Consider the following 27,647-nt stretch of genomic DNA (forward strand, 5'->3'; position numbering starts at 1 on the left):
GCATGCCCCCCACCGGGGCTCCACAGACTCCTGGCAGAAGTTTATGTTCATCAGAAAGGGGGAGAGGTTGAGAAACCGATCTCACTGAGAAAGAGCCAGGGCCGCACGGGACCACATACAGTGAACTGCTCGATAGGGGAGCTTCCTAACAATCAGAACTGCCTGCTGTCTCTTCAAGTAATGAGCCGCCATGGCCGCAAGTGTTCAGGGAGAGGCTGATGGCTGCCCAATGGCCAGAAATGCCTCGGCCTTGGGAGGAGGCTGCAGCGCCAGCGGGTCCTGCAGAGAGGACAGGGAATGTAAACAGCAAAACCTGGCTTAGAAATGGGCTCAAACCCTGGCTCCAGCACTCACTGCTTTTGGACAGGGGCCATGACTGGGCCTTTGGGGTCTAGAAGGACTGAGGGGGTGGGGTGCCTGGGAGATGCCCACCGCCTGACCGCACCTCCCTCTTCCCCCAGCCGGCCTGACACCGCCTTCGTCTGGTTCCTCAACCCCCTCAAGTCCATCAAGTACCTCATCTGCACGCGGTACAAGTGGCTCATCATCAAAATCGTGCTGGCGCTGCTGGGGCTGCTCATGCTGGCCCTCTTCTTCTACAGCCTCCCCGGCTACATGGTCAAGAAGCTCCTGGGGGCGTGAAGGCCCCACGGCCTCCCGCAGCTCCTCTCCAGGGCCTGTGCGCTTGCCCTCCTCTGGCGTGGACTTTCCTCTCTCCGGGAAGCCCGAGGAGCCCTGCGTGCACACTGTAGGCCTCGGGTCCCAGGAGCCTGTCTCCTGCTTGCTGGGCTGGTGACACCCTACTGCCCATCCTCATCACCCCGAGCCTGCTGCTCGCTGGGTCCTGCCCCTCTGGGCCCTGCCTGTCGGGTGGGGAGTGTGGATGGGGGTGCTCAGGCACCACCCTTCTTCAGGCCCTGGCTCTAGAGGAAGCTGCCTCCAACCCCCCACTCCCACCCCCAGGCCTTCCAGTTCAGGACTAAAGCTTTAATGAAATTAACCCAGAATCATGTCATGGGTTTTGAAAGGAACAAATGAGCAAAAAAGCATCACCCGCACCTCCCCCAGACATAATCTGGTGAGGACAGCCGTCACCACCCGTCTTTGTTCTGCAGAAGTGGGCCAGACCCTTCCTACTTATCCTGCAGGGTGGCTGCTTCCTTCCACCACCACCCCACTCCACGTGGCTCCTCCCCCTGCCCGGGCAGCCCCTGTCGCTTCCCAGGGCTTCCTCGCCCAGGCTGGTGCAGGCCTAGATGAGGAGCAGTGGGAGTGAACCCCTGTGGCCCACCTCCCACAGGCAACCCCGGGCCTCGCCCCCGCAGCACCTATCCTTCCAGCCCTCTGGTCACAGCCAGGAGCTTGTACTTCAAGTGCTGCTCCCTGCCTGAGTCACTTGGGTTTCTCTTGACTGGTTTTCCTTTCTTGAGTGGTTTTTCCTTTCTCTTAATAAAAGAAATCAAACACTGACTGGGCTGACAAGTCTGCGGCTGGTCAAGTGTGGGTCTGGTTTGAGGGTGCAGGGTCTTCAGGCACTCAAAGTTGGCAAACTCAGTAGCAGCTGGGCCCCTCTTGTTTTTCCTTTGGGTGACCTCATGGCCCAGGGTTCAAGGCCGGCCTAAGGTACAGGCCCACCTGCCCAGGCTGCCCACAGCCGGAGCTTCACACCACAGTCCAGGGGCACAGCAGGATGGACCGGAGGCCCCAGAAGCTCACCAAAAGGGTCCTACATGCCCAAGGACTGTCTGAAAGCATAAGACCCCACAGCTGCCCAAAAGCTCTAGCCTCCACTCATAGACACCAACTGCCCCCAGCCAAAAAAAAAAAAAAAAAGAGGGCCAGAGTCTCCTCTCACAGCAACATGCTGTGGGGACAGAGTCCCAGAGAGCAGTTTCCAGGCTCTCGGCCTCACGTGGAAAGGTTCTGGCTCAGGTATTAAATGGTCATCAGCTGTGACTAGTTGGCCATCAGCTGTTACCAGGTTAGCCATTAGCCACTAATATAAGTGCCGTGGCTAAGCTAGCAAGTGTGGATTGTGGATTGTGGATTGCAGAGAGGCGGGTTGCAGTTAGCAAGTGAGGTTGGTTGATAGAGAAGCGGACGGCGGGTTACGGATTGTGTGGCTCCTGCTTCCTGTGCCTCCAACCCATCGCCAGTGAGACTATAGTGGTATGAGTCCCCTATCTGTGGCTCCGTGGGTGTTCCTTTTTGGCCTCACCATGTCCTGCGTTCTTATGTGGGGAGCGGGAGCTGAGGCCCTGCATGACAAATGGCACAGCGAGTAGAGTACAGTGCCGGCCAGAATTTTCAAAGAGGTTTCAGGAAGCCCGTGAGGAGCAGCGCTGGGGACAGGAGGCGCAGTCTGTTTGGGAGAAATGTTACCCCTCAGTGAATTGGTGGGTCTCTCAAGCCGCCAGATGGCATGCCACCCTGTTGGCCGTGGCGGGCGTCACCTTCCTTTGGTGGTCTGCTGCTGCCGTGGGCTCCTAGAGTTCTGGGCCTCTGATGCCGAGCCCTCCACCCAATCAGACGCCTGGCACAGCGAGCAGGATTCCGGCCAGGTAGGAATGGTGTCTGACTCTGGGCAGGAGGACGTGTGGCCCCCACACAGTGTGTGGTACCCAGTAGCCACTGTTCTCAGAAGTTGGACCCCCAAGGAGGGGTGGGAGGACATGGATGGCTCTCCAGCCATCATGGAGAGGGCCCTGCAGGTTCTAGCTGACCGGTTGCCAGAAGAGGCGAAGGGTGCAGCCGGCCGTGTGGGCTGGATGTTCCTCAACAGCTTGCGTCGTCACATGAAGGATGGGCTTACTGAAATAGCTCAGGTGCAGGACCAGCAGCCCCAGGGGGAGGCGCTGCAAGCTCGGGGACCACCAGTTGGAGGAGGTTCTCACCACGGTGCATCATAACTAGGAGGAAGCTCTTGCTGGAATAGCGCAGGTGCCAGACCAGGTGTCCCGTTGGGAGGCTCTGGAAGCTCGGGTCTGCCTGTTAAAAGAGGGGCCCTGGGGCCAGCCCGGTGGCTCAGGCAGTTAGAGCTCCATGCTCCTAACTCCGAAGGCTGCCGGTTCGATTCCCACATTGGCCAGTGGGCTCTCAACCACAAGGTTGCCGGTTCAACTCCTCGAGTCCCGCAAGGGATGGTGGGCTCTGCCCTCTGCAACTAAGATTGAACACGGCACCTTGAGCTGAGCTGCCTCCCAGATGGCTCAATTGGTTGGAGCGCATCCTCTCAACTACAAGGTTGCCGGTTCGACTCCCGCAAGGGATGGTGGGCTGCGCCCCCTGCAACTAGCAACGGCAACTGGACCTGGAGCTGAGCTGCGCCCTCAACAACTAAGACTAAAAGGACAACAACTTGAAGCTGAACGGCACCCTTCACAACTAAGATTGAAAGGACAACGACTTGACTTGCAAAAAAAAGTCCTGGAAGTACACACTGTTCCCCAATAAAGTCCTGTTCCCCTTCCCCAATAAAAATCTTAAAAAAAAAAAAAAAAAAAGAGGGGCCCCACAGTGGAGACTCTGAGGCAGAGGCAGACGTGGGGAGTGGAGACGACGTGGCTCCCAACCCCCACTCCGGGCCCATTATGAAGCAAAAGGTAAACCGTGAGCACGGGGCGTTGCTGCTGGCAACCCAGCTGTGACTGAGTTCACGACCTACACCCCTTACACTCCCACCCCTTACACTCCCACTGAGTTGCAGGAGCTGGGGAGGCAGTGCTGACAGCACCCTGGAGAGCCAGTCTCGGCTTGGCGACTGCGTTTATGGGATGAGAGAGCAGACAACATTCTCTGCTCCCCAGGCGAGCGAGATGGAAAAGCTAGCCTTTGTGACAGTGCATCCATCCCTGTGACAAAGGTTACAGAACTGCCATAGGTTGGCCCACGACCAGGGCAACCATTCTCTAATGCAGTTGCTCACTGCTGCGGTACGCACAGTATGGGGACAGGCTGGCAAGCTGCCAGACACTGTGAGTCAATGGCAGTCATATATGGAACTTACGCAAATCATCCGTGAAATGGGTATGAGACATGCTATATTCAACCCTAATATGCGGGGGCTGAATGACGGGCATTTTATAACAAGCATGCGAGATCTAGTTTTGGATACTGCCCCTGCAAGTGCTTTTGGATCCTTGGTTGCCATTCTTACGCCCTATGTGGGGCGGTGGATCCATGAAGTTACCATTGCCATGGCTACCCTAGGGGATGTTGAAAGCTGGTGGCAAGGGACGTTAAGACAGGAGGTCTGAGACGTTAAGGCCTGGAAGCCCAAATCAAAAGTAAAGGTGCAAGGTTGCGGGCCTCAGAGAGTAACACGCACGCAGATGTGGCGTGATCTCGTGGCAGCAGGGGTCGATCAGGAAAAAATAGACCGACAACCCAATGCACTCCTGCTGGAACTTTGGAAACAGTTGCGTCCAGAACAGTAATTCCATCAAAGCCTAAAGGAGAAGTCTGGGAAAGCGCGACCCGTGTCCCTCCAGGACTTCATGCGGCCACTTGAGGCCGACTCCTTTCAGCTCGATTAGGGGTGGGGACAAGGTACCCGGTCAGAGGGGACGAGCAGGGACCAGAGGCCCCACGTGGAACTGTCCATACATTGGTCCTCTTCTAATGTGCAGAGGGTTTTGGCCCTAGTCGACACTGGCGCAGACTGTAGTCTCGTTTATGGGAACCCAGAACTGTTCCCTAGACCAGCAATCTGCATTGATGGCTACGGGGGAAAGACTGTGACTGTAAAAGCCGTTTCCTTACCACTGGGTATAGGAAGGCTTCCCCCTTGTACCTACAAGGTTTATGTCTCCCCCGTTCCGGAGTATATTCTAGGGGTAGACGTGCTACATGGCCTCAGCTTACAGACGTCGGTAGGAGAGTTCCGTCTCCGGATCCGGGTGGTGAAAGCGGTGACACGCGGGCATGCTCACCACCCTCCTCACCACCCTCCTCAAGTGTTGCCGCAGCCCTGGCGCATGGTTACAGTGCGACAGTACCACCTGCCAGGAGGACAGGAGGAGATTGGTCGTACAATATTGGAATTGGAGAAGGCACATATTGTGAGGCTGAGGCACAGTCCCTTTAACTCCCCAGTATGGCCTGTCAAGAAGCCAGATGGGACCCAGCGAATGACTGTGGACTATAGGGAGTTAAATAAGGTGACACCACTTTTGCACGCAGCAGTACCTTCAATACACGATTTAATGGATCGTCTGACTGTACGCCTGGGGACATATCACTATGTAGTGGAGTTGGCACATGCTTTTTTCTCCATTGACATTGCACCTGAGTGTCAAGAGCAGTTTGCTTTTACTTGGGATGGGTGGCAGTGGACTTTTCAAGTCCTTGCGCAAGGATCCTTGCACAGCCCCACTATCTGCCACGGGCTCGTAGCCCAGGATTTGGCACAGTGGGATCACCCATCCTCTGTGGCCTTGTTTCATTATGTCGATGATATTTTATTAACATCTGATTCTCTTTCAGATTTAGAGCAAGCAGCTCCCTCTCTTCTCCGCCACCTGAAGTCACGCAGCTGGGCAGTGAATGAGGAAAAGGTCCAAGGCCCTGGCTTATCCGTCAAGTTTTTGGGTGTTGTGTGGTCGGGTAAGACAAAGGTCATATTTGAGGTGATTACTGACAAAACACAAGCCTTTCCCTGGCCGACCAAGGTCTCCCAACTGCAGACGTATTTGGGTCTGCTGGGGTATTGGTGGGCGTTTGTACCCCATTTAGCACAAATGGCAAGGCCCTTGTATAACATGATAAAAGAGGGAGCCTCATGGGATTGGACTGAGGCTATAGAGCAAGCCTTCGTTGCCACAAACCGGGCAGTGCAGCAGGCACAGGCTCTGCAAGTAGTAGACCCTGGTCGCCCATTTGAACTCGATGTTCACGTAACCCAAGAGGGGTACGGTTGGGGCCTCTGGCAACGGCAGGCGCATCTCCAGTTGCCAGTGGGATTTTGGTCCCAATTGTGGAAAGGAGCAGAAGTCCACTACTCTCTAATAGAGAAACAGCTGGCTGCTGTGTACGCAGCCCTAGTGGCCACAGAAGTCATCACAGGAACAGCACGGGTGTTGGTTCGAACAACCTGTCCCGTCCAGGGGTGGGTTCGTATGTGGACCCAGGAACCCAAAACGGGGGTGGCACAGACCACCACCCTCGCCAAGTGGGGTGCCTACTTGGAGCAACGTAGCACCCTTAGTTCAAGCCCTTTGAGCACAGAGCTACAACAGGTCCTCGGGTCAGTGGAGCTTATAGCCCAGGCTGAGCCAAGAGCGCTGCCTAGACGCAGGGGTGTCAAAACTGCAACCTGCGGGCCAACTGCGGTCTGTAATCCATTGTTAATTGGCCCACAGCAAATTGCAAAAACATATTTAGTTTACTTAAATAAACCAGGTGAGGCAATACGTACTTCACCTCAAGTGAGTGGCCCGGCTGTTTGTGTATTTTACCGCATATGGCCCTTGGTAAAAAACGTTGAAAAAAGTTTGGACACCCCTGGCCTAGTGGGAGGACTTGGAACCCTCGCCCTACAGAGAAGGACAGCCCCCAGTACCTGAGGATGCCTGGTTTACTGATGGTTCTAGCCGAGCAGCTGCAGCCATTTGGACGGCTATTGGTGTGCAGCCCAAAACAGACACCAGACTACGGCAGAAATGGAAACATTTTGCTGCCAGCACCCACACGCTTGAAAGCATGTGGAACGGCAGCAATGGACTTGGCCCTGGCAGGTCAAAAGCCCCCACTGTCAGTGGTTGGGCCTGATAGCCCCATGGGGGGCTGTTTTGACTCATGATTTGCAAGTGACTCCAGGGGTAGTGTCCGAGTGGCCACCACAGTGACTGTAGTATACGGAGGTCCCAATGTAGGGATGATTTTGCAGGGAAACTATGTGCTCTTGCGATGGCCTATTATGGGGTCCTCTGTTCTGTTACATGTTGAAACTACGCAAGGGACCCCAAGCACTGCCATAAAGGTCTGGTAACACAAACCAGGAAAGGTGCCAGTGGCAGCGACCCTCCTTTCCCAGGACAAAAAGCTGGCATGTAGCCTCCCAGATGGAAGGGATGTGCCATTGTTGGTTCCTAAGACTACTGTTTCTTTTCGTCCGTAGGTGCCTATAGGCTAATACGGCGCAGGAACCCTGGCGGAAGACGCTTGTCGCGTAGATTATGAGGTGAGACCCTGTAGGGGTGGAGTGGGGGGACAAAGTCCCAGTTTCCAGGCTCTCGGCCTCATGTGAAAAGGTGCTGGCTCGGGTATTAAATGGTCATCAGCTGTGACTAGTTGGCCATCAGCTGTTACCAGTTAGCCATTAGCCATGAATATAACTGCCGTGGCTAAGCTAGCAAGCGTGGATTGTGGATTGCGGATTGCAGAGAGGCGGATTGCAGTTAGCAAGTGAGGTTGGTTGGCAGAGAAGCGGAAGGTGCGTTGCGGATCGTGTGGCTCCTGCTTCCTGTGTGTCTAACCCAGCCGCTTGCGAGACTATAGTGGTATGAGTCCCCTATCTGTGGCTCCGTGGGTGTTCCTTTTTGGCCTCCCCATGTCCTGCATTCTTATGTGGGGAGCGGGACCAAAGACCCTGCATGAGTCCCTGCATGACACATGCCTATTCTCACATCACAATCTGAGCTGGGGACAAAGTCCCCTCGTGACACAGAGGTAGGAGCAGGAGCCCACATCTCACGAGAACTGACCTCTTTGAAAAGATCCAGTCACAACTTTTTAAAGACTTTAATCATGACTGCAGGATACAGGTAAGTCCTCTTGTCCCCCTATCTGGACGGGCCCTACAATGGCAGCTCTGGAAAAAGCAGACTGGGGCCTGCAGCTCCCCAGGTTATACATGTCGGCTCTGGCACCAATGCCAACACGTGTCCGCGCTAACACAGCAGCCATTTCAGGTCTGTTTCGATTTTACGGGGATCCGCAACACCTCAGTCGGCGGAACTTGCAGTTCAGAGTTTATCTGGAAAAGAGGGAGTAAAGGCCCTTACATTTCCCCAGTGCCCTCCTGCTTCATGACCTCTGGGGGTCAGGTGCCCATGATAGCTCTCCCACAGGCCTCTGAATCTCTGTATATTTCCTCCCCAAATGCTTCCAGATGTCTGGGAAAGCCGACATCTTCCTTCCTTCAGAAGACAAGTGCAGGGCTCCTTGTTTGGCAGCTGCTGCAGCTAGCTAGCCTTTGGGAACGTTCTTAACCTTCCACTCGGATCCGTCCCTTCCCCTTTTCACCTGCCATCCCATCCCCAGCCTAGCCTGCCCTTCCCTCCTCTTCCCCATCTTCTTGTATACAGTAGCATCGATGGAAGCTTGGACCACATGGTCCCCTGTCTGAGTCCTGTTGTTACAGGCCAAGAGGCCATCATGATGCCCAGGCTTACCACACCCCCTGTTCAGGTATGGCCTTCGGCCTGAAACCACACAGGGCCACACGGCCCCCGTGCCTGGGCTTGTAGCTGGCCTCAGTCACCTCTCACACACACAGATGATGACAGAGGAACTATGCCCCTCTGTCATATGTCATAACCCTCGGGGTCCATGACCTTAGCACCATGGGAAGGACTCCCCACCAGTAAATCTGAGCCAGCAATTGTGTTACAAACCAACAGGAATACAGATGGTAACATTTCTCCTCTCTCCAGGCCCTGGAGAAGTTGTCCCAACTATCGCTGCAGCAGGCACAAGTGGGGGCCAGGGGTATCTGCCCCCATTGGAGCCTCTTCTCCCAGGTCACATCCCAGGCCGGACAACTTGTGCTGATAGAACAGGAAGAGCCCATACTCTGGGCAAGTCACAAAGTCTCTGAGTTTTGATTCTCTTTTTTGTGAAAGGAGGAGAATCATTTCTGCCCTCTCTCCCTCACAGAGTGGTTGTTAGGACCAAAGACGAAAAGTCATCAGGGAGGGCTCAGCAAGCTGTGAGGCAGCACTGGCTCTGGCACTGCTTCTCAGGGTGGTCCAATGAGCAGTGGGTGCCCCAAACCATGGGCATCACAGGGACACTATTATAAGTCACAGGCTCACCTGCCTGTGCTGGGGGAGAGCACCCCTCGTTTCCTAATATCAAGTCCACGCCCCCCACCTCCCGGCCTCCTGCCCACCCTCCTTGGAGGGTCCCCGTCACCCACCTTGGATGCTAGATACTGCTTCAACAGCAGCTGGAGCTCTGTATTCTGCTGCTCCAGAGCATTGTTTTCTACCAGCAGCTTGGCCCTCTGGGTCAGGATGAGGCTTTGGGGAGAAAAGCTGGTGAGAGGCCCATGGCCGCCTCTATCCTCTGCCATGCAGGGGCCGGGGTCGCTATATTTCTGTTCTGGTGGAAGAGGACCCCAGAAGCCGCACCCACCAGAGCAGCCCTTCTGCCCTGACTGAGCCAGGCCAGCCACCCAGCACTGTACGCCCCCAACAGGAGTTGCCAAAGGCAGCTTCTCTCTCCAAGAGTTCATAGGACAGGGAGGCAGGAATTGTGGCCGCTCCAAGCAGGGATCCTTCCCCACCTACCTGCCCGGTTCCCTCTCTTCCTGGGCCATGACACACACACTCACTGGTACTTCTCCAAGGCTGTGTACAGAGCATCCCAGAGGTTCTGCGTGGCGGGAGGGATCACCGTGGCCAGGGCCTGCCAGTACTCGGAGTCCTTGGAGTTATCACGCACCTCCTTCCGCAGTTTCACTGGCGGCCGAGAGTCCCTGAAGGACACGGACACTGGTGCCAACATGTCCACCTGGCACCACCCAGTGCCAGCCCCTCAGACTTACTGCTCTTCCATCTGTCCCCTTCCCACTCAGCCAGACAAGCTTGTCAGATGATGGGAGATTCTCGGAAAGGACACCTGCTTGTCATCAATGTTCCTGATTCTCGATGCCACGATTACCTTTGTGAGCACCGCTGCACCCTTCTTCTCTCAACCAGTTTATCTCACTGGCTTTAAAGCTCATTACTATGCCCACTTCTCTCACTAATACATCCAAAACAGCTCTCAAAATGTGTCATCACCTCTATCCCCTCTAGGGTAGCCTTGACTCAGGATGTTACCTCCCACCTGGACAAACCCTCCCATTGCTCGCCTTGTATCCAGCATCACTCCTTCCCTGATGCTGACGTGATCTTTTCAAAATGGAAGTCTAATCACGGCTCCCCCACTGCTTAAGATCCTTTTGTGGCTCCGGCCACTAAATGGTGAAGACCAAGATCTTGGGCCCGTTAGGCTTTCCAAGATCTGGCCTGGCTCCCCTACCCGCCGGTCCCACTTCTCAGACCTTGGACACGCTAGCCATACCTCTCTGTCAAGATTTTTCAATATACCACGCCTTTCCCCATGCAGTGACATCCTGAAATGCCCTCGCCCCCCACTTTATCCACCTAGGAAAACTCAGTTCCAGTGCCATCTCCTCCGAAAGCCCTCTCTGCATACCAAATAGAGTTGACCACTTCGTCCTCTGAGCCACATGACACCTTGTAGTCCATTGTTCTGATCACAAGGTGTAATTCCCACAGGGCCTCTACTTAGCAGACCCCAATAATGTTCAACAAATGAATCATGAATGAAAAAAATCCAAGCCACTTCCACACCCCGTTTCTTTCATTATAATGCCCACCGAGTCCTCCAGCCCTCCTTTTGAATATCCCTTTACTCCCCCAAGTTACTGCCCAAGAACTTCTTGTCCACTCAGGGGCATCTGGCTTGGTCCCCGCATCCCACCCAGCTTTCCCAGTTCTCAGGCAAGCCCTCCAGCGCCACACCCACCTGGGCTTCTTCAGACCCATGACAAAGGCCTCCAGAATCTTGAGGACAGCATTGGGGTGGATGAGCCGGGGAGAAGCAGGGGCCTCCTTCTCTTCCGGCTCCCTTTCCACAAGGCTTTCTTCCCCCTTTCCTTCAAAGTCTGGCTGCTCTGCTGGCTCCAATGCTGGTGTCAGGCTCATTCGCTCCTGTAGGGGTGAGATTCCAGGGACTGATCTGGAGAAAGGTGCAAGGGGTAACCAACTATGGGTGGAGGGTACACAAGCATGAGTGTATGGAGCTAGACAGAAAGAAAACATCTGGAGAAAAATTTATAGGAAGTCACAGACGTCACATAAAAGATGCAGAGGGAGACATTTATACAAGGAAAGAAACAGTGAGGAGAAAGAGTGGAAAAGAAAGGGGATGGAACCAGGGAGAGGCACACGGGCGCTTCAAAACAATGATAATGCTCTATTTCTACATGTAGGTTCACAGGTGCTCGTTTCATTGATATTCATAAAGCTTACGTAATTTACATATCCTTTTGAATCATAATACCAAACAAATTTCATTTTAATATTTAAATTTTAAAAAGTCTTCCTCCTGAGACAGGAGGGAAAGCTCCTTCTGTTGAGTGAGTCAGACAGGTCAGCTACTGGAACCTGACAAGTGTCACAAGAGTATCCACCCTACGGTACCACCAATGGGCATCAAGGAGCCCTGAGAGCAAGCCACAGAGAGCCGCATACCAGCAACAAGGGAATTTCCTCATCGCCGGGCACGCACAGTGAGGCCCCAGAGTGTCTCTAAGGTGCCCTTTCCCTAATTTAAATACTAGAAATCAGACCCAGGGGTGGAGATTTATCATGCCAATGAGATATGCCACACATGAAGAAGCATGTATCACACTGCACAGGCACCAAGAAACCTCCACCTTTACAGGCCTAGACATAGCTGTTAAGTCGCCTAGCTCCCTTTAAAACTGTGCCCCAACTTCTCTTGAGGAGCTATCCAAACCTTTCCTTTCTCAGTGTTGGTCCCTTTGTGCACAAGCTTAATAAACCTTTGCCTCTTGCCTGAACTGTCTCACGGTGATCTCGCTTGATTTCCATCCTGGGAGCCCACAAGAACCGAGTCTCATAACACTCTTACTCCTATCTCCCAGTTCATTCAGTTTACTTCTCACAGGCAAATCAAAGTTGTCAGTTTCTTATGTATCCTTCCAAAGATATATGCAAGCACACACACTTTTCCTCCCCATTTTTACATAAATGGAACAGTGCTACATATATAGTTTTTCTGCACTTGGCCTTTTTTCACATACCAATAAACCTTAGAGATCTTTTCAAATAAATATGCAAAGAATTTCATTGTTCTTTTTCACAGTTGCATAGCACACCATTGTGTAGATGTACCATACCATATATTATTTCATCGAGTCCTTAATGATGGAAATTTAGGTTGTTATCAATCTTCTGTCATTTCAAACAATAAGCTACAATAAATATATCATTTCAAATGTATTGAGATATATCTATAAAATAAATTCCTAAAAGAGGAATCGCAGGTTTTGTAACTGATACGGCATGTAACTGATATTGCCCTCCATGGAGGCTGCGACAATTTGCACTCCCACCAGCACCTTATGGGTGCGCCTGTTTCCCACACCTCAGCCATCACTATGTGTTCTCAGACTTGCAGATTTTTGCCAACCTGACAGGCAAAAATGGAATTTGAGCAGTTTTAATTTGCATTTCTGTTATACAAGAAAGCCTCATTATCTTTTCCTATGTTTAAAAGTTAATTGTATTGCCTCTTCCAGGAGGTGTTTGTTTCATTGAGTTGTTGGTCTTTTTCTTATTGGTTTATGGGAGATCTTTACACATTAAGAACATTAGCCCTTAACTGTCATGAGTTTTTAAAATTTTTCCCCAGCTGTCATCTGTATCTAAACTTTGCTTATAGTGATTTTTGCCCTACAGAATTTTTTAAAATGTAGTCAAATATATGCTTTTCTTTTTCCCCCCCTTTATGGCTTCTGGGTTTTGTCCACATAACCAGCTCTTTTTTGGAAGCATATCAGGATACTCACTCTGGGGCTAGCAATACTAAAGACATCTATTAAATTCAAGTTTTTAATTTTAAAATTAAAATCTTATATTTTTAACATGATGATGTCTTCAGAATAGTCTATTACAATCAAGATAGGTATTACAAATGGGCCCTGCTTTGTAGGAAAGTGTCATGCATCAAATATTCAGAACTTGGTGGGTCTAGATCTCACAGTGGCTGAGGCCTGGCTTTGAGGGAAGGCCCAGGAAAAGATCCTTTGGACCTCAGTATGAGAACAGTCTCTCATCCCCATCCATCCATTCTTCCCTTTGCAAATAGAAAAAGTAATAATAGTAAAGGAAATGCTAACTTAGCTATCCCTGCCATAAAACCCTCACTGTTTCTCCAAAAATATTATTCAGAGGCAGCAATGCTCCCAAGCGTTTCCAGGATTTAAAATACTCTCTTTTCGATTGCACTTCACCTTACCTGGCTGGAGGGTGAATGATGATGGGCTCGGTATTTGAGGAAGAAATTCACCAGTTTATACAAGTCATCCTCACTTTCAATTCCAAGGGCCTGGGGGGAAAACAGAATGACTACTGTAACACCACATCAAGAAGAGCCCACTGGCTCCAGAAGTTAACAGATCCTCAGCTCCTGAGGACAAGAGACTTGTCTTGCTCCCCTCAACATGCCCGGCACCTGCCATGACCCCAAAGTAGAGGCCATTCAACACTGGGAAAGCAGAGTGAATTGCGGACACACGCATCAGAACAGAGAAAAAACGCTCAGAGACAGGAAGTGCTTATACACAGCTGGTGGTTACGAGAAGGCTACAGGGGGCTGAACACACGAGAGTTTAGTGGTGTAGGGGAGAACCAAGAATTGAGAGCTGGGCCATGAGAGAGAGAGAAGCTAGCAGAGGATGGGTCAGGATGGCAGACAGCTAAACGGCTCTGAGGACAATTTGTTGTATGGAGAGTAAGTAAAGGAAGGATGCGATGTGAGCCAAGGGACGCCCAGGGAGACCCACATCTACTCCCAGGGCTGAGGCAATGTTGAAAAAACATAAGGGCCTGTCTTCGAATGAGGTCCCCACCCCATGTCCACTCAGCCCATGGGACTCACTGAGAAGATGGCGTCCAACCTCAGCAAATAGCATTCGCTCTTCTCCAGTGGAAGGAGAAGGCTCAGCAGCTTGCTCTCTATGAGGAAACCCTGAGGAGAAGGAAGACAACATCTCCAGTCAGAGACAGCTTTCAGGATTGAGTCCCAGGGTCTGCAGCCTCGCTCTGCTTAACGAGCCAGGGACGATTCCACGGAACTGAACCCCAGGGATGAGGCTCTGGGCAGTGGGTTCCCCTGAGGAAAGCTTTCCTGGGATGCCTAAGGGCCCTTCCCAGGAACAAAGTCAGTCTTCATCATGGATTCCGTTCCCCCACCTCCGAAGGGTACTGAATCACCTCACCCAAAGCCCGTGTGTAAAACACCTGAGTTCCCTCCCCACGGCAGTCCAGACCTGATCCAGTCACAGAGTCACTTCACCCAATGTCACCTCACTCATATGCTAGTCCCCAAATATCTATAGAACATAGCAGCAGGCATTGAAAGTTTATAAGAAGGCAGTGGAAGGGTGGCCACTGGCAGCCTGCAAATTGAGAGGAAGAACCTGTCAGCTGCCTCCTTCAGCAGGAGCTGCCCTCAGTTGCAGGAGCCAACCTTTGTGCCAAAGAAAACTGTCCCAAGGGAGAGGTTGCTGACCTTGCTCCACCTCCTTCACCACCTCAGAAATGTAAAATCTAAACCCAATAATGTTTGGTAACAATCAACTCCCAGCTGAACCAGCCCCAATGCAGCCTTTCCATAAAGTCTAGTGGTTTTTGCTAATATATAAGGCAGATATCCGAAGCCTAACACGCCCAGAGTAATCGTACACTAAGCTCCCAGAAAAAGGCCATGTCACTTGTGGCCACACTACTTGGCAGGTGGGATTGTGGACGTGACACTGGTGCCCCTTCTTTGAAGAATGACCTTTTTTCTTTTTTAATTAGCAGAAGCCCATTGGCCGGCCTGGACTGCACCTTGCTTACCCACTAACGGAGCTGCCCAGCACTGAGGCATGGCCTCTCTGTGAACGGCCCCACCAAGTCGGAAGTGGTCCACTCCTGCCTCCCGGCCACATCTGGCCTGGCCAGAGTCATCAGAAGCAGCACACAAGAAGCAACAGCGAGTAGTCGACTTATTGGGGTGATCACTTCATGAGTCATATAAATGTCTAATCACTATGTTGTACACATGAAACTAATATTATATGTCAACTATAATTGAAAACCAAAAAGCATTATTTTTTTTTTAAAAAAAGAAGCAACAGCAGGAAGTCGGCAAAGCCACCTGCCAGGAGTCCATCTGCCACCGCCCCTCACCGACTCGTCACACAGGAGCATAAGGATCTTTCTGGTAGTTTTTGCTGAAATTTGCTTTGGCAGGTCCAGGTAAGACGCTGGATCCGAGGCGGTCTCTTCTGCCCCCTCCTCTTCTGTAGATGGAGCGTAGAGAGGAGAGAGAGAAAGAAAAAGATCATTCCTTGGCCTTGTTGACTTTGAGAAACAGACAGATGGCTTTCCTTGAGAAAATTTACCTCTTAAAAAAGCCTCTCTAAGGCATGAGTTAAAGAAAGCCTATTATGTGGGAAAAACAGAGAGGTTGGGGGTCGGAACAAGAGGCTATCTGGAGAATTCTGCCCTTCTTGAACAGTCTATAATGCCGTACTTTTCCAAACTTTATCTACTTGGAAATACCACACTCAAAATCCAGCCATGACCAGGAAGGGGGAGCTCCAGAGTGTGTGAACCCATTTATTTGTATTTTCGAGCTAAATCTAGCACATCTGATACATGGTTTCTAAACCTGCAGCAGATTAGAAGCAACCAACTAAAAGTCTGCCTCACAAAAAAATATCACCGGCAAGAAGTGGTAGCTGATAGCAAAAGCCAAAAATTTTCTTATAGTTTTATACTATATATTCTTCATCCAAAAAGAATAGGAATAAAAATCATTGTTCTACCCAGGCTTTTCTAGCTGTTCAAAAAGTTAAATGAGATATATGAAAAGATTTTTAAAAGTACAAGATATCAAATTGCCAGTGGGAATGCAAAATGGTACCATCCCTAAGGAGCAATATCCAGCGAAATTACAGAGGCATTTACCCTTTGATGCAGCACTCTTACTTCTAGGGATCTATTCCCACAATTCATCAGCAAAAACATGAAAACATAAATGCACAAAGCTATTTATTGCAGCAATGTTTGCAATAGTAAAAACAAACAAAAAACTGGAAATATCCCACATGACCATCAACAGAGGGCTATCTGAATAAATTACGGCACAGCCCCACACTGGAGTACCACATAAAAAAAGGAATAAAGAATATTTCTTCTTACTACTACAGATTGGTCTCCAGGATATACTGTAAGTGAAAAAAGCAAAGTGGAGAAAAACATATGTTCTCATTTACCTAAAAAAATGGTTTATGTAAATATGTACACATATTTGTTTATAATTTTTTAAAAAGCAGCAAAAATATAAACCATAACATTTTCAAAAGTTATCTAAAGGAGAGGGATGGAATAGGGTGGAGAAGGTAAAAGCCACACTTCTTTTTGAGTACACCTTGTTTTGTACCTTTGACTTTGAGAACATGTAAATATTTTACATAATTATAAAATTGTAATAAGCAATCCCAAATATCAAAAGTAAAACAAAACAAAAAGACCTAAATGTGTATTCAGTTGGTGACATAACCACATAGAAACTAGTCCAAGCGACTAGAAGACAGCAATCTCTCTGTACATCCCAAGTAGAATGAATATACCCTAAGCACAGAAAGAACTGTGCAGAAGCTAGGTGATCATTTTCAGTAGCTATCTGTTAGTGGCTGGTATTTTACCCTGAGATGGTTCTAGGGTATAGTCGGCAAAGCAGTGGGGAATTATTGTGGAGTCATTGAGCACCAAGATTTTCAAGTTAGGAGAAAGGAGACAGAGTTTGATAAAGTTAAGTAAATGTCCTGGCACCGTGATGCTTAGGAAGTATTAGGATGAACACATGACTTATTTTACCTATAAAACATAATCCGATACACTGCGCTCGTCCACGGAGGAGGCCTAGAACAATGAGCAATGCAAACAATCCAAAACTCCAGCACGCAGGCTCTGGTTTCAAAATACCGTTCCCTGTTGAAAAGGACCAGGTCTCCTTGGAGAAACGGCTGCTTCCAGACTTGAAGCAGAAAAAGTGCAATGACCTGGAACATCTGGTCATTCTGGAAAGCCGGGAAGATGTCAACAACTGCTGGGTTTGTGTCTAAAGGACCCAGAAGCCAACACGAGGATACTTGCACTGGCCAAAGATGGGACAATGTGAGCATCAGTGAGGATAATAATTACAGTAAACCAGAACATATCAAATTTGTTTAAACCACGTGTTCATAATGATGCTTTTTTTTAAAAAAAAAACAAAACAAAAAAAACCTCATTGGTGCCCTTTGGAAGATGCTAGAGACCCTACCCCTTTGTTCTGTAACCTGGTAAACAGAGAAAGAATAACCATTTTCCTGTTTTTCCTGTGCAAACTGTATCTCAGAGTAACAAATAGCTGATGAGGGGAAGATTCTCTTTTCAGAAGTGTTCCGACTAATAAATGACATTATAAGAATTTAGAATATCATCATTTTGCAATCCTTAATACAATTAATGGGTCTTAAACAATGATTAACATTATAAACATTACAAAAAGAGAGACAACCTGACCTTAGTTTATCCCAGTAGAGGTACACAGCAGTGTATTTAGCAAAAAGAAATTGAACTTGAACCTGATCAAGCTTCTAGACCTAACTTCCAGTTTAGAATACAGGGAAGAGGGGGAAGCTGTCTTAAAAGCCATGTCGAACACTCATACTCTGCGGACCTCTTAGCTATGAGCCCTCTTCCCCTTCTCCGGGCTTCAGCTGCCTTTTCTGTAAAATGAATGGGTGGACGTGATGTTCTCCAAGGGCCCCTCCAGCTCGAAGGCTCTATGACTCTGTTCTAGTCACCTGTTTGCATCAGCAGCTCTTCTAAAATTTGTGAGGCGGACTTCTGCTGCTGCTGGGACAGAGGCCCCACATTTTTCAGGAACCAGAAATCAGGTGCCGTCCAGGGGAGCCCCAGGTGATGGGTATGGATGATCCGGTCCACATCAAAGCCTCTCTTGATCAGATCCTTCACCTCCTCTTCGTTCATCAGCCAAATCTCCTGAAACTTCTCATCATCAGCAAGAGCAAAATGCCTGTGAAGGAGAGTTACTGAGCATGGCCAGGTGACCCAAGGGCCTGGCTAGGGCCCCTTCAATTAGCAGCAGGCCAAGAACTGAGGCAGAGCTGTGGTAAATCCCAGACCTGGCCCCATCCCTGGGCCGCCGACTCCCACCGATGATGGATTGAAAGCCATCCCCGTAAATCTCGAGAAAAGGTAGGCGACATGCAAGTAAAGGGACATGGACGATAGCACAAAGGATTCTTTAGTGCTCTGGTCCAGCTCCCAGAAAGCCGGTGATATCAAAGTCTAATGAAATCACAGCCACTACCAACTCTACCCCCGTAATCTAGGACCCAAGTCCCTAAAATACCTCATGGCTTTCTGGACCTCCTTGAATTGCATCACAAGGCGTTTGTAGTCTGAGGTCAGCGACTGGTTCTCCTCCTGAAACTGCTTTACCTGCTTGGCATATTTTGACCTCAGATTGTTAAGTATGTCGTGCAGGCTGGGTTGAAGAGGGGAAAAAAAGTTAGTCTGCTGCGGAACAGAAGGTGTAATGTTCCTCTCATCGATTTCATTTAGTTCTACAGAACCCAGGATCAGGTTTGTGGAAAGACAGAAAACCATCCCACATATTCCCAAACACAGCTCTAGCTGTGGTCAAGGAAAGGAAGGAAATGGGATTGTCCAGAACTGAACGCATTTAAAACTGTCCAGAAGGCCAAACCCACCAAGAGCCTGTCTCCTACTCAAGAGTGTCACTGAATCTCCCTCAACATGCCCTTTGTCAGTGTCCCTAACTAGTACCAACCTCACATATTTAAATAACCTATCTCAACTTCTGACCTTCTGAAATAAGGCAGAAAGGAAACAATTAAAACTGCACACCACAAGCCTATGATATATGTCATCGGTTCTCAAAGAGCTGATACTGTTACCAGCTCCAATCATTCATTCATTCATTTATTCACTTATTCATTCATTTATCAAACATGAAAGGTCTCCTTCATGCCAAAGATATGTTCAAACACAAAAATGAACAAAGGGATATGTTTGAACACAAAGCACTATAGTCCAGTCAGAGATAAATACAAATATTAACTCTAGCACAGTGTGAAAAAGCCTGTAGGAGTTTTACACAGGGTGCCAGGGGAGCTCAGAGGTGAGGCGTCTAACTTACCGTGGCTTGCAGGGGAGGGGAATGGTCAGAGGTTCCAGCACAGTGAACAATACTTAAAACGTGGTCAACAGCACTGCGAATCCAGACATGCCACAGCTCCCCACCTCACTGCTAAGAGGAGCTCTGTGCATGGAAACTTGTCCCATGAAATATGCATGCCAGGCACAGCTTTGAGACCCAGGACCATACTTCAGGCTCCAAACTACTGAAGAGGTGTCTTATGTCAGTGCCCCGTTTACACCAGAACAGAAAGGTTGAAGGCTGACATATTTTAAGTTTAAAAACTCTTAAAACTAAAAATTTCCCTCTTAAGTATGATTCTGAAATAATCAGAAGGTCCCTAAAACACAAACACTAATCATTCATATTTTTGTCCTCAATAACACGCAAAAATGATTTAACTTCATCTCTGATAAAAAGAAATACCTAATTCATTTTCTTAACTATAGCATTCCAGAAGACACTTACCACATATAGGTGTCAAAAAAAATTTTTTTTAAGTAGCCATTCCAAAGTGTGGTGTGTTTTTTTTTCAGCGTCAGTTAATAAAAGAGTTGCTATGTATCCTCTAAATCATAGACGCTAATAAAACAAAAATAAACTCCAGGTGCATACGGAAGGTCTGATCAAGGTCGCAGGAGAAGGGATGGACAGGAAAGAATGGCTGCAAAGGGAGGCGCCACAAAACGCCAAGTTCTCAGTGACCGGCTGGAAGCTGGAGAGGAAGGGAGCGAGGCGGAAGGATGGACACCGGGAGGCTTGGCAAGGCTGGGTTCAGAAACTGTGCACTGGAAATGACAGACGCTCCACGTGGAAATGTCTGTTGGCAGTTCCAGATAAAGCGAGGAGGTGAGTTTGGGATTAGGGATATGAAGCTGGTAGTCATCAACAAAGAGGTGACATTCAAAGCCATCAGACTGATGTGCAGAGCAATGGAATCAAAATAAAAAGCACAGGGGTAAAGGCTTTCTAGAATATCTTACCAGGCAAGAAAAAGAACCTCCCACGGAAACACATCAGGAATAAATTGAGAAAGAAGATCAAATATTTTAGAGTCATTACAACCAAAGGAAAAAAGTTCTGAGGTTCGGTATCCAATAATAATTGGACGAGGCTTGAGGAAAAGCCATGGTGCTTGGCTAGAATGGCCTTATTGGTCTCCTACAGAGGGAAGTTCTTGTTCAAGTCGGGTCATCGGTCAAATTATGAATGGAGAGGAGCAAGTGATGAGGAAAGGAAAACGGCCATGGAAGCAAGAAGAAAACAATGATGTGCTCACAGAGGAGGAGCAGCAGGGTCAGTTGAAGGGAAACTGTGTAAGTCGGATGGTGGGGAGATGATGCCACTCATGGTTCTGCCACATGGATCAAAACCACATCTGCCTCCCGCACCTCCAGGTCTTACCAGCCTCCCTTCTCCCACTACGCAACCTCTTCATCAAACATCTAACTTCCTGATTCCTCCCTCCTTGCCTTCGGACTTGCCTTTCCCTCCTCCCACTCTGTCTACCTTGAAGTCGTCTCGTAACTCCTTTTAACCAAGTCATGTTCCTCCCCCTTCACTATTTCACTTCTTTACTAAGACTTCCCAGATAACCCCTTATCGCTGTACTGATTTGCGTCTGTCTTTGAGGTTTTCCTATCTAGTACGGTGCATATAGTGGGATATTTCCATAAATATTGGCTCCTAACTACTCTCGTTTATCTCAGATAATCGGGCTTAAGATGCCAGTTCACTTATTCAGTATCATCTTCTAGGATAAGTAACTATTAAAAGGTCAACTGGTGTTTCGCTATAGACCCAACATTTGTCCAAAATGTATCACCAACCTACAAATGGAAGACTTCATAAATAGCTGTTTGGGCTTTGGGGAAAATCTCAAACAAGGATTAAACAAGATGTCTTATTCTACTCTGTTCCTCAGAGCCTCACACAAGGCTCTGGAATTTAGGAGACAATTCTTAAAGGAAGAAAGGGAAGCGGGACGGAAGGAAAGAGACAGGAAAGAAGGGAGGAAAGGAGAAAGGTGGATGAGAATTTCTGAGTAACAGGTATCTTTCAGTAAGCCACAGTATTGGGATCAAGCATAAGGAAAAATGACTGTTTGAACCAGTGTGGTGTGTGTATAAACATACATCTCTGATTTCATTTAAAGACCAACAATAAATAAGGTATATAAGCATTACCTTGTTTGGTAATTGCCGGTGTGCCTGGTATGAAGAATCAAAAGTTAAGATTATATTTTTAAAGAGTAATAGAGGAAGATGTGCCCCATCAGATATTAAAACATATTCTAGTGCCCTAATAATTCAAACAGTGTAGTACTGGAACAGAAAAGACCTGAATATATATAGAAATTAAGTAATCAAGTTGTCATCTCCAATTAGTAAGGAATGGTATTAAAATGATTATTAACCACCTGGGGAAAAACAAAAGTTGAATTCACGCCTCGAACTGTACACTAAGATCAAGTCCAAGTAGATCAAAAGCTTAAGTGTAAAAGGAAACCATAAATGTATCACTGGAAAATATGGGAAAATTGAAATTATAACCTCAGGGTGAGGAAGGCATTTCTATGAGTCAAAACCCAGAAACCACAAAGGAGAGTACTAACAAATTCAACAACATGGAGATTTAAAATATCTGCATTGCAAAAATCCACAAGCAAAGTCAAACAGCAAACCATTTAAACATATTCGCAATTCTTCTAACAAAAGGCTAATCTCCCTAATATATAAGGAGTACCTAAAAATTAATGAGAAAAGGACCAACAACCCCAGTAGAAAAGTTGGCATGGTATATTCATATATAATATGTAATTCATAAAGAAGACAATACCAAATCATTCATACACATATCAAATTATGCCCAATATCATGCACAAGAGAAATACAAAACGAAAATACATTCAGATACTGTTCTCACACTACTGACAAACAGCAAAGGCTGTGGAGAGTTAAGTACTTGCATACATTGCTGTTAGGAGCATAAATCTGCACAAACCCTAAGAAAAATAATCTGGCAATATCTATCAAAATCACAAATGCATTCATTACCCAGCACAGCTAATCCTGGCATCACTAATGGTGGATCAAATAGATAATATAATGTCTTCCATTATGAGGCAACATGAAGCGCACACTCTGACCTATGAAATATCATACTGTGGGCAAAATGTGTAAATTGAATCCGCAAGTCTGCAGCTATAACTTACAATTTAAAGGAAATATAGGGTCAGAGAAACAAGCAAATGGAAAAATCCAAATCCAGAAAGTGGGATATTCTGTAAGATAAATGGCCCAGTCTGTTGAACAGATAACTGGTTCCACAACCCCACCACACAAAGACACCAGGAAAAAGTATACAGTAAGTATATAAGTAAGTAACATTTAAAAAAGAAGGTTGGCAGGCGGAGGGGTGGGGGGATTTTGACAAATCAGAGAGACTTAAGGAACTTAATTTAATAACTTGATGCATGCAACTCCTGGTCCGAGATAACATACTAGCTTGGACAAACCTACTACAAAAAATATCTTTGCACAATTGAGGAAATCTGAATGTGATTCAACAACTTCGATGAAATGAAATTTACTGAAATGGAAAGGTGGAGGTTGTTGACTTTTTAAAAAAAGGCAGATTACAAAACAATAGCAACAGTAGGATGTCATATCTATGTGTGTATCTCTCTACCTACCGTGTTTCCCCGAAAATAAGACCTAGCCGGACAATCAGGCCGTCTTTCGCCTGCAAATTGCGTCTTTTGGAGCAAACACTAATATAAGACCGGGTATTATATTATTGTATATCATATTATATTATGTTATGTTATGTTATGTTATGTTATGTTATGTTATGTTATGTTATGTTATGTTATGTTATGTTTATGTTATGTTATGTTATACCAATACTTATAGTAAAATAAGACCGGGTCGTATATTAATTTTTGCTCCAAAAGACGCATTAGAGCTGATTGTCTGGCTTGGTCTTATTTTCAGGAAAACACAGTATCTATTAAAGATATCCAGAAAGCTACACACTTAATCTCTGGTGGGAGGAATATGGTGTCTTTGTTTTTATCTTACTTTCACTTGCGATATTTTCCAGTTTTCTATAACGCACATGTACTACTTCCTATAATAACAAGATACTTACGTTGATATTATTTGCAATAGCAAAAGTCAGAAGCAGTCTAAATGTCCATCAGTAGGGACTGCTTAAATAAATCATAGCAAATGATTTTACCTATGAAATGTCCCTTAAGTAAATCTATGCAGTGGAGTACTAGGCAGCTTAAAAAATAAAATGAAAGCTCTATGAACTGGTATAAATATATCTTCAAGGTATATAGAATGTTATTATTTGTGTAAAAGCAGAGGGGGATGAGAATATTTATTTGTGTTTGTATAGGCATAAAACATTCTGGAAGAAACAAATGATGGTTACAGAGATGGGAAAGGAACCAGACAAATGGACAGGAGACAGACTTTTTGCTGCATACTTTTTTCTAGGAGGTGGGGGAGAGGGGAACCAGTTGAATGTATTATCTTTTCCCAAAAATTCTTTTAATAAGAGTTGGGTATATTTTTAACAGTTTCTACTCCTACAGAAGAGAAGCGCACACGCCCACCCCTATTTTCAGCGTGGAAGGGCCCAGAATAATGAAGTCCTGCGAGCCAGCCTACCGATTGATCTTCCTTTTCTGCTGGGACTTAATCACTGTGCTTTCCTCATCTCTCTTCTTCAGCACCTGGTAGTTGTACTCTAATTTCTCTTGGTTCAGCAGATAAGTTGCTTTCATTTGCTGAAGCTGTTGCTCAAGAACCTAAAGTTAAAGTTTAAAAACATATAATACTAATTGGCCCTGGTATTATGTGTTATGCCTGAGCGTCCCCAGTAGTTCATTCTGGAATCATATCAGAGGAACCCCAAGGACAAGTGCCACACCTGAATTCTTGGAAACATCTATCATTAGAGACAAGTTAAAGGACAACCAGAAAAAAATATAAATCGTTCAACTGCAAGCTAAAGCCTACATACCTGAAACCTAAGAGAGATCACAGACAGAGCTTTCAAGTCCAGCTCCCTCTGGTACTCTGCTCTAGACCCTGGAGAGATATAAGTAGCCCCATTAGAAATACCGTAAAAGTTAATCTTGCCACAGAAACTTGCAGTCTTCCCACTCTGATTCTGGTCGGCAATGTTAGTATTTAGCATCTTAAAGGAGGAGAGGCACAACCATCCTTCCTTTTTGGATTTCCATTAGTCATATTCATTCAGTGAATACTTACTGAGTGCCTAACATATGTCAGACACTTTACTGGGTGCTGTTGGGAAAACACTGGTTCTGCCCTGTCAGGCACAGTCCTGCCCTGTCTAGGAGAGAGACAGATAACAAGTGCTGGTGATAAGAAGTAAGAGGGGAGTAAGCGTAGGGTGACATGGGGTCAATGACAGGAGCTCTTCCGTGGCCAGGCCTGGGATCCCTGAAAAGATGGCATCAGAATGCCTGAGACTTGGAGAATGGGTAGGAGTTACCTGGGTGGTCACCTGAGAGGAAAGAGTTCTAGAGAGACGTGCTCTGGGGAAACGCCGACCAGTTTAAGTTGTAAGGTAAGTTTAAGTTGTGGGGCAGGGGATGGTCAGAAAGGAGGCGGACAGAGCAGCAGGGCCTGGCCAAGCCAGGAATTGAACACTTTATGCTGAAGGCAATGGAGGGCCACTGCTGTTAAGCAAGAGAGTGGAATGATCAGCCTTGGCAGTGCAGAAAGAGCACTCTGACGTGAGTGAAACAAAGATGAAAGAGGGGCAAACATTTCCCAAGTGGAAATGCAGGAAGGAGGATGCAATTAAGTGTAATGGGTCCTTGATAAAGCGGAGACATGTGACGTGCTCTTTTATGCCTCCTTCCACGTCCCTCCACTAAGCTATAGACCTTGACCAAGGAATCAACAGAGGAAGTGATTCTAGGGAACCATCCCTTCCTTGGAGTCCTCCTCAAGAAGGGGAACCAGCCAGGAGGTGAATGAAGGCGCTGACACATCATCAGAGGGCGAGTCATTTTCACATTCCACGTGGAATCTGGTGATTCCCCACATTGTAACCAAGGGACTCAGTGATGAGGGTCCTACAACATCTATTCTTTAGCAGGTGGTATTGGTCCCTGGGATGACTAAGTGTACCTCTCAATTTCTCTACTTGTTTAGTCAAATTTTTATTTACTTTTTCTAGCTATCTGTTTTTCTTTGTAAAAACTTTTCCTGATTGTGAAAGTAATAATTGCTCATTGTAGAAAATGCAGAAAGTACAGCAAAAGGAAAAAGGAGGAAACAGAGAAGGGGAGGAAAAACTACCCAAAATTCTACCATCCAAAGGCAACTTCTGTCAACATATTGGCATGTTTCCTTCCAGTGCTCTTTACATGGTTGAGATCCAACCTTACCTACAGTTTTATAACCAACTTTTCTCGCTGAACATTACAACATAAGAATTTTCCACGTTAGTCAAGCTTTATTAACATAATTGTAATGGTACAAAATATTTTATATCATAATTTATCACATATGAAATATGCATGATATGTTCATCATATATCATATTTTACTATTTCCCTACAGTTGTACTTTGATATTGTTTTGATAATTTTTCAATATTATAAAATAATGCTGAGGACAATTATATATAAAACTTTTTGGGTGTTTTGTTTCTTTCCTTAAGGTAGCTTTTCAGAAGTGAAATTACTAGGTCAAAGGCTCTCAATACACTGCTTTGCAAAGAGCAATTTATAGTTGACAGTCCCACTGGCCACGCGAGCAAGTGGCCCCTTCACCACCCCCCGTCAGCCCTGCGCATTACCCAGGGCAGGCCATGACGTCCTAGTGCAGGCGCAGCCCTGGGGCGGGGTGCTCAGGGTGGTGCAGGGAGCTGCTGGGAGCTGTACCCGACTTTTCCCGAGCATGATTACAATTTAATTTCAAAATTTCTGACTTGAACAACATCCCAAAGGCCTATGGAAGATGCTGACGGTATAGCCTCATTTCAAGTGCAATGATGCTGGTTGGTCCCAGGCTGAGTAGCCTTCAGCCCTACACCCCTCTAGGGATGGCCAAGGGTCTACTAGGGAAAGGGGCTCTCAGCAGCTCTTCCTGTAAAGCCGCAATGATTTATGTCTCCATGCTCCAAATGAAACCAGCTTTACTGCTCCTAACGTGACCAGCCCGGGACATAGGGAAGGTCATTGATCTATGAAGTGGCACAGCACAAAGTCCAATAGAAAAGCTCCATGTTGGATGGTGAGAAAGCATGGACACTCACAGAGAAGGAGGGTGTCCAGAGCTGCTCTGGATTTGGAATGACAATGAGTGGCTGTTCCAGTCTTCCCGGGGATGATGATACAGAGCCCTGAGACCCAGAGTGCCGGGATGTCTGCTCTACTGATGTCCAGGGACCTCCTCCTTCTCATGGCTTTGCAATAAGCCCCTATCACTGAGATGGCATTTCCCAAACGTACTTGACCATAGAACAGTTTTTATATTTATAACACAGAGAGAGCATGTGAGTTATAAATGCAACTTCTAGCATGTGAACTTTCATGTAAATTTCACTCTCCAAGGCAGATTATTACATAGCAATAACTATGTACATGGACTCTATGTTTCCTACATAATACATCTTGAAACAAAAAAATATCACTAGCATCACTTTTTTTCTTAGTTTCCTGAAACTACCACTAGTATCTCAGTATCTCTGAACGCAATGTACAAAACTCTGAACTAAACTAATTAGGTCCTGTGATGATTCCCTAGTCAAAAAATAACAACCTGTCACCTAATTGCTTTAATTTACATTCGTTTGCTTCCTTGTGCAGTTGAATATTTATTAGTGATTCTATTTCCTCTTATGGAAAACGCTTTTTCCTGCTCTTTGCTAGAGTATGTTCTTAGGGACGGATGCCTGGAGGCCCGAGCAACGCATCGCAATGTGCACCACGGGCTTCCCTTCACACCAGCTCACAGACCAGCCACTCCTTCATCTCAGCTCTGTCTCAAGACAACCTCTGGGGGCTTCAGTTCATGGCGGTGCTGCCATTGAACTTCCAGAACTAGTAACAGTCTCGCGCCTCTCACAGTACAGAGGCTACAGCAGACAATTACGTGAATTACACTATTTGTTTGCAACACCTATGCTCCCCATAATTTTAGTAACGGTGACCCGATTGTTAATTATCTCAGGTTTTAATCTCAATGTACGGCTGCCATTCTTGATTGTCATACAATGAATATAGTTTTATATTTTTTAAATTGTAATTGATTTTGTTAAATGTCTCCGCTTATTATTCAATTATCCAAAGATATTTTGCTAATCTATACTTTATGTTCCTAAGA

General features: G+C 47.0%; 2 protein-coding genes across 11 annotated transcripts in view; one reads left to right on the plus strand and one right to left on the minus strand.

Moving 5' to 3' along the window:
- OTOF (otoferlin) overlaps window positions 1-1,470 on the plus strand; it is an 88,888-nt gene extending 87,418 nt beyond the window's left edge. For 3 of the 4 annotated variants that reach the window (XM_074331805.2, XM_019735385.3, XM_019735386.3), the window contains one exon: window positions 462-1,470. In XM_074331805.2, coding sequence (XP_074187906.2) covers window positions 462-642 — 181 coding nt within the window. In that variant the 3' untranslated portion in view covers window positions 643-1,470. The remainder of the gene's footprint in view (window positions 1-461) is intronic. The other variant, XM_088796250.1, reaches the window with a different exon arrangement.
- A 6,254-nt stretch (window positions 1,471-7,724) lies between these two features.
- Window positions 7,725-27,647, minus strand: part of DRC1 (dynein regulatory complex subunit 1) — a 37,784-nt gene continuing 17,861 nt past the window's right edge. For 2 of the 7 annotated variants that reach the window (XM_074331800.2, XM_074331804.2), the window contains 12 exons: window positions 23,949-24,088; window positions 21,453-21,476; window positions 18,457-18,591; window positions 17,885-18,117; window positions 16,911-17,024; window positions 15,216-15,328; window positions 13,921-14,010; window positions 13,279-13,368; window positions 10,759-10,943; window positions 9,557-9,700; window positions 9,140-9,242; window positions 7,725-7,975 (listed from right to left, as the gene is read on the minus strand). In XM_074331800.2, the coding sequence (XP_074187901.2) occupies window positions 7,907-7,975; window positions 9,140-9,242; window positions 9,557-9,700; window positions 10,759-10,943; window positions 13,279-13,368; window positions 13,921-14,010; window positions 15,216-15,328; window positions 16,911-17,024; window positions 17,885-18,117; window positions 18,457-18,591; window positions 21,453-21,476; window positions 23,949-24,088 (1,440 nt within the window). In that variant the 3' untranslated portion in view covers window positions 7,725-7,906. The remainder of the gene's footprint in view (window positions 7,976-9,139; window positions 9,243-9,556; window positions 9,701-10,758; window positions 10,944-13,278; window positions 13,369-13,920; window positions 14,011-15,215; window positions 15,329-16,910; window positions 17,025-17,884; window positions 18,118-18,456; window positions 18,592-21,452; window positions 21,477-23,948; window positions 24,089-27,647) is intronic. The other 5 variants (XM_088796251.1, XM_074331801.2, XM_019735389.3 and 2 more) reach the window with 5 other exon arrangements.

The sequence above is a fragment of the Rhinolophus sinicus genome, chromosome 2, assembly GCF_057876585.1.
Source record: "Rhinolophus sinicus isolate RSI-liver-muscle chromosome 2, RSI-T2T, whole genome shotgun sequence".
NCBI lineage: Eukaryota > Metazoa > Chordata > Mammalia > Chiroptera > Rhinolophidae > Rhinolophus > Rhinolophus sinicus.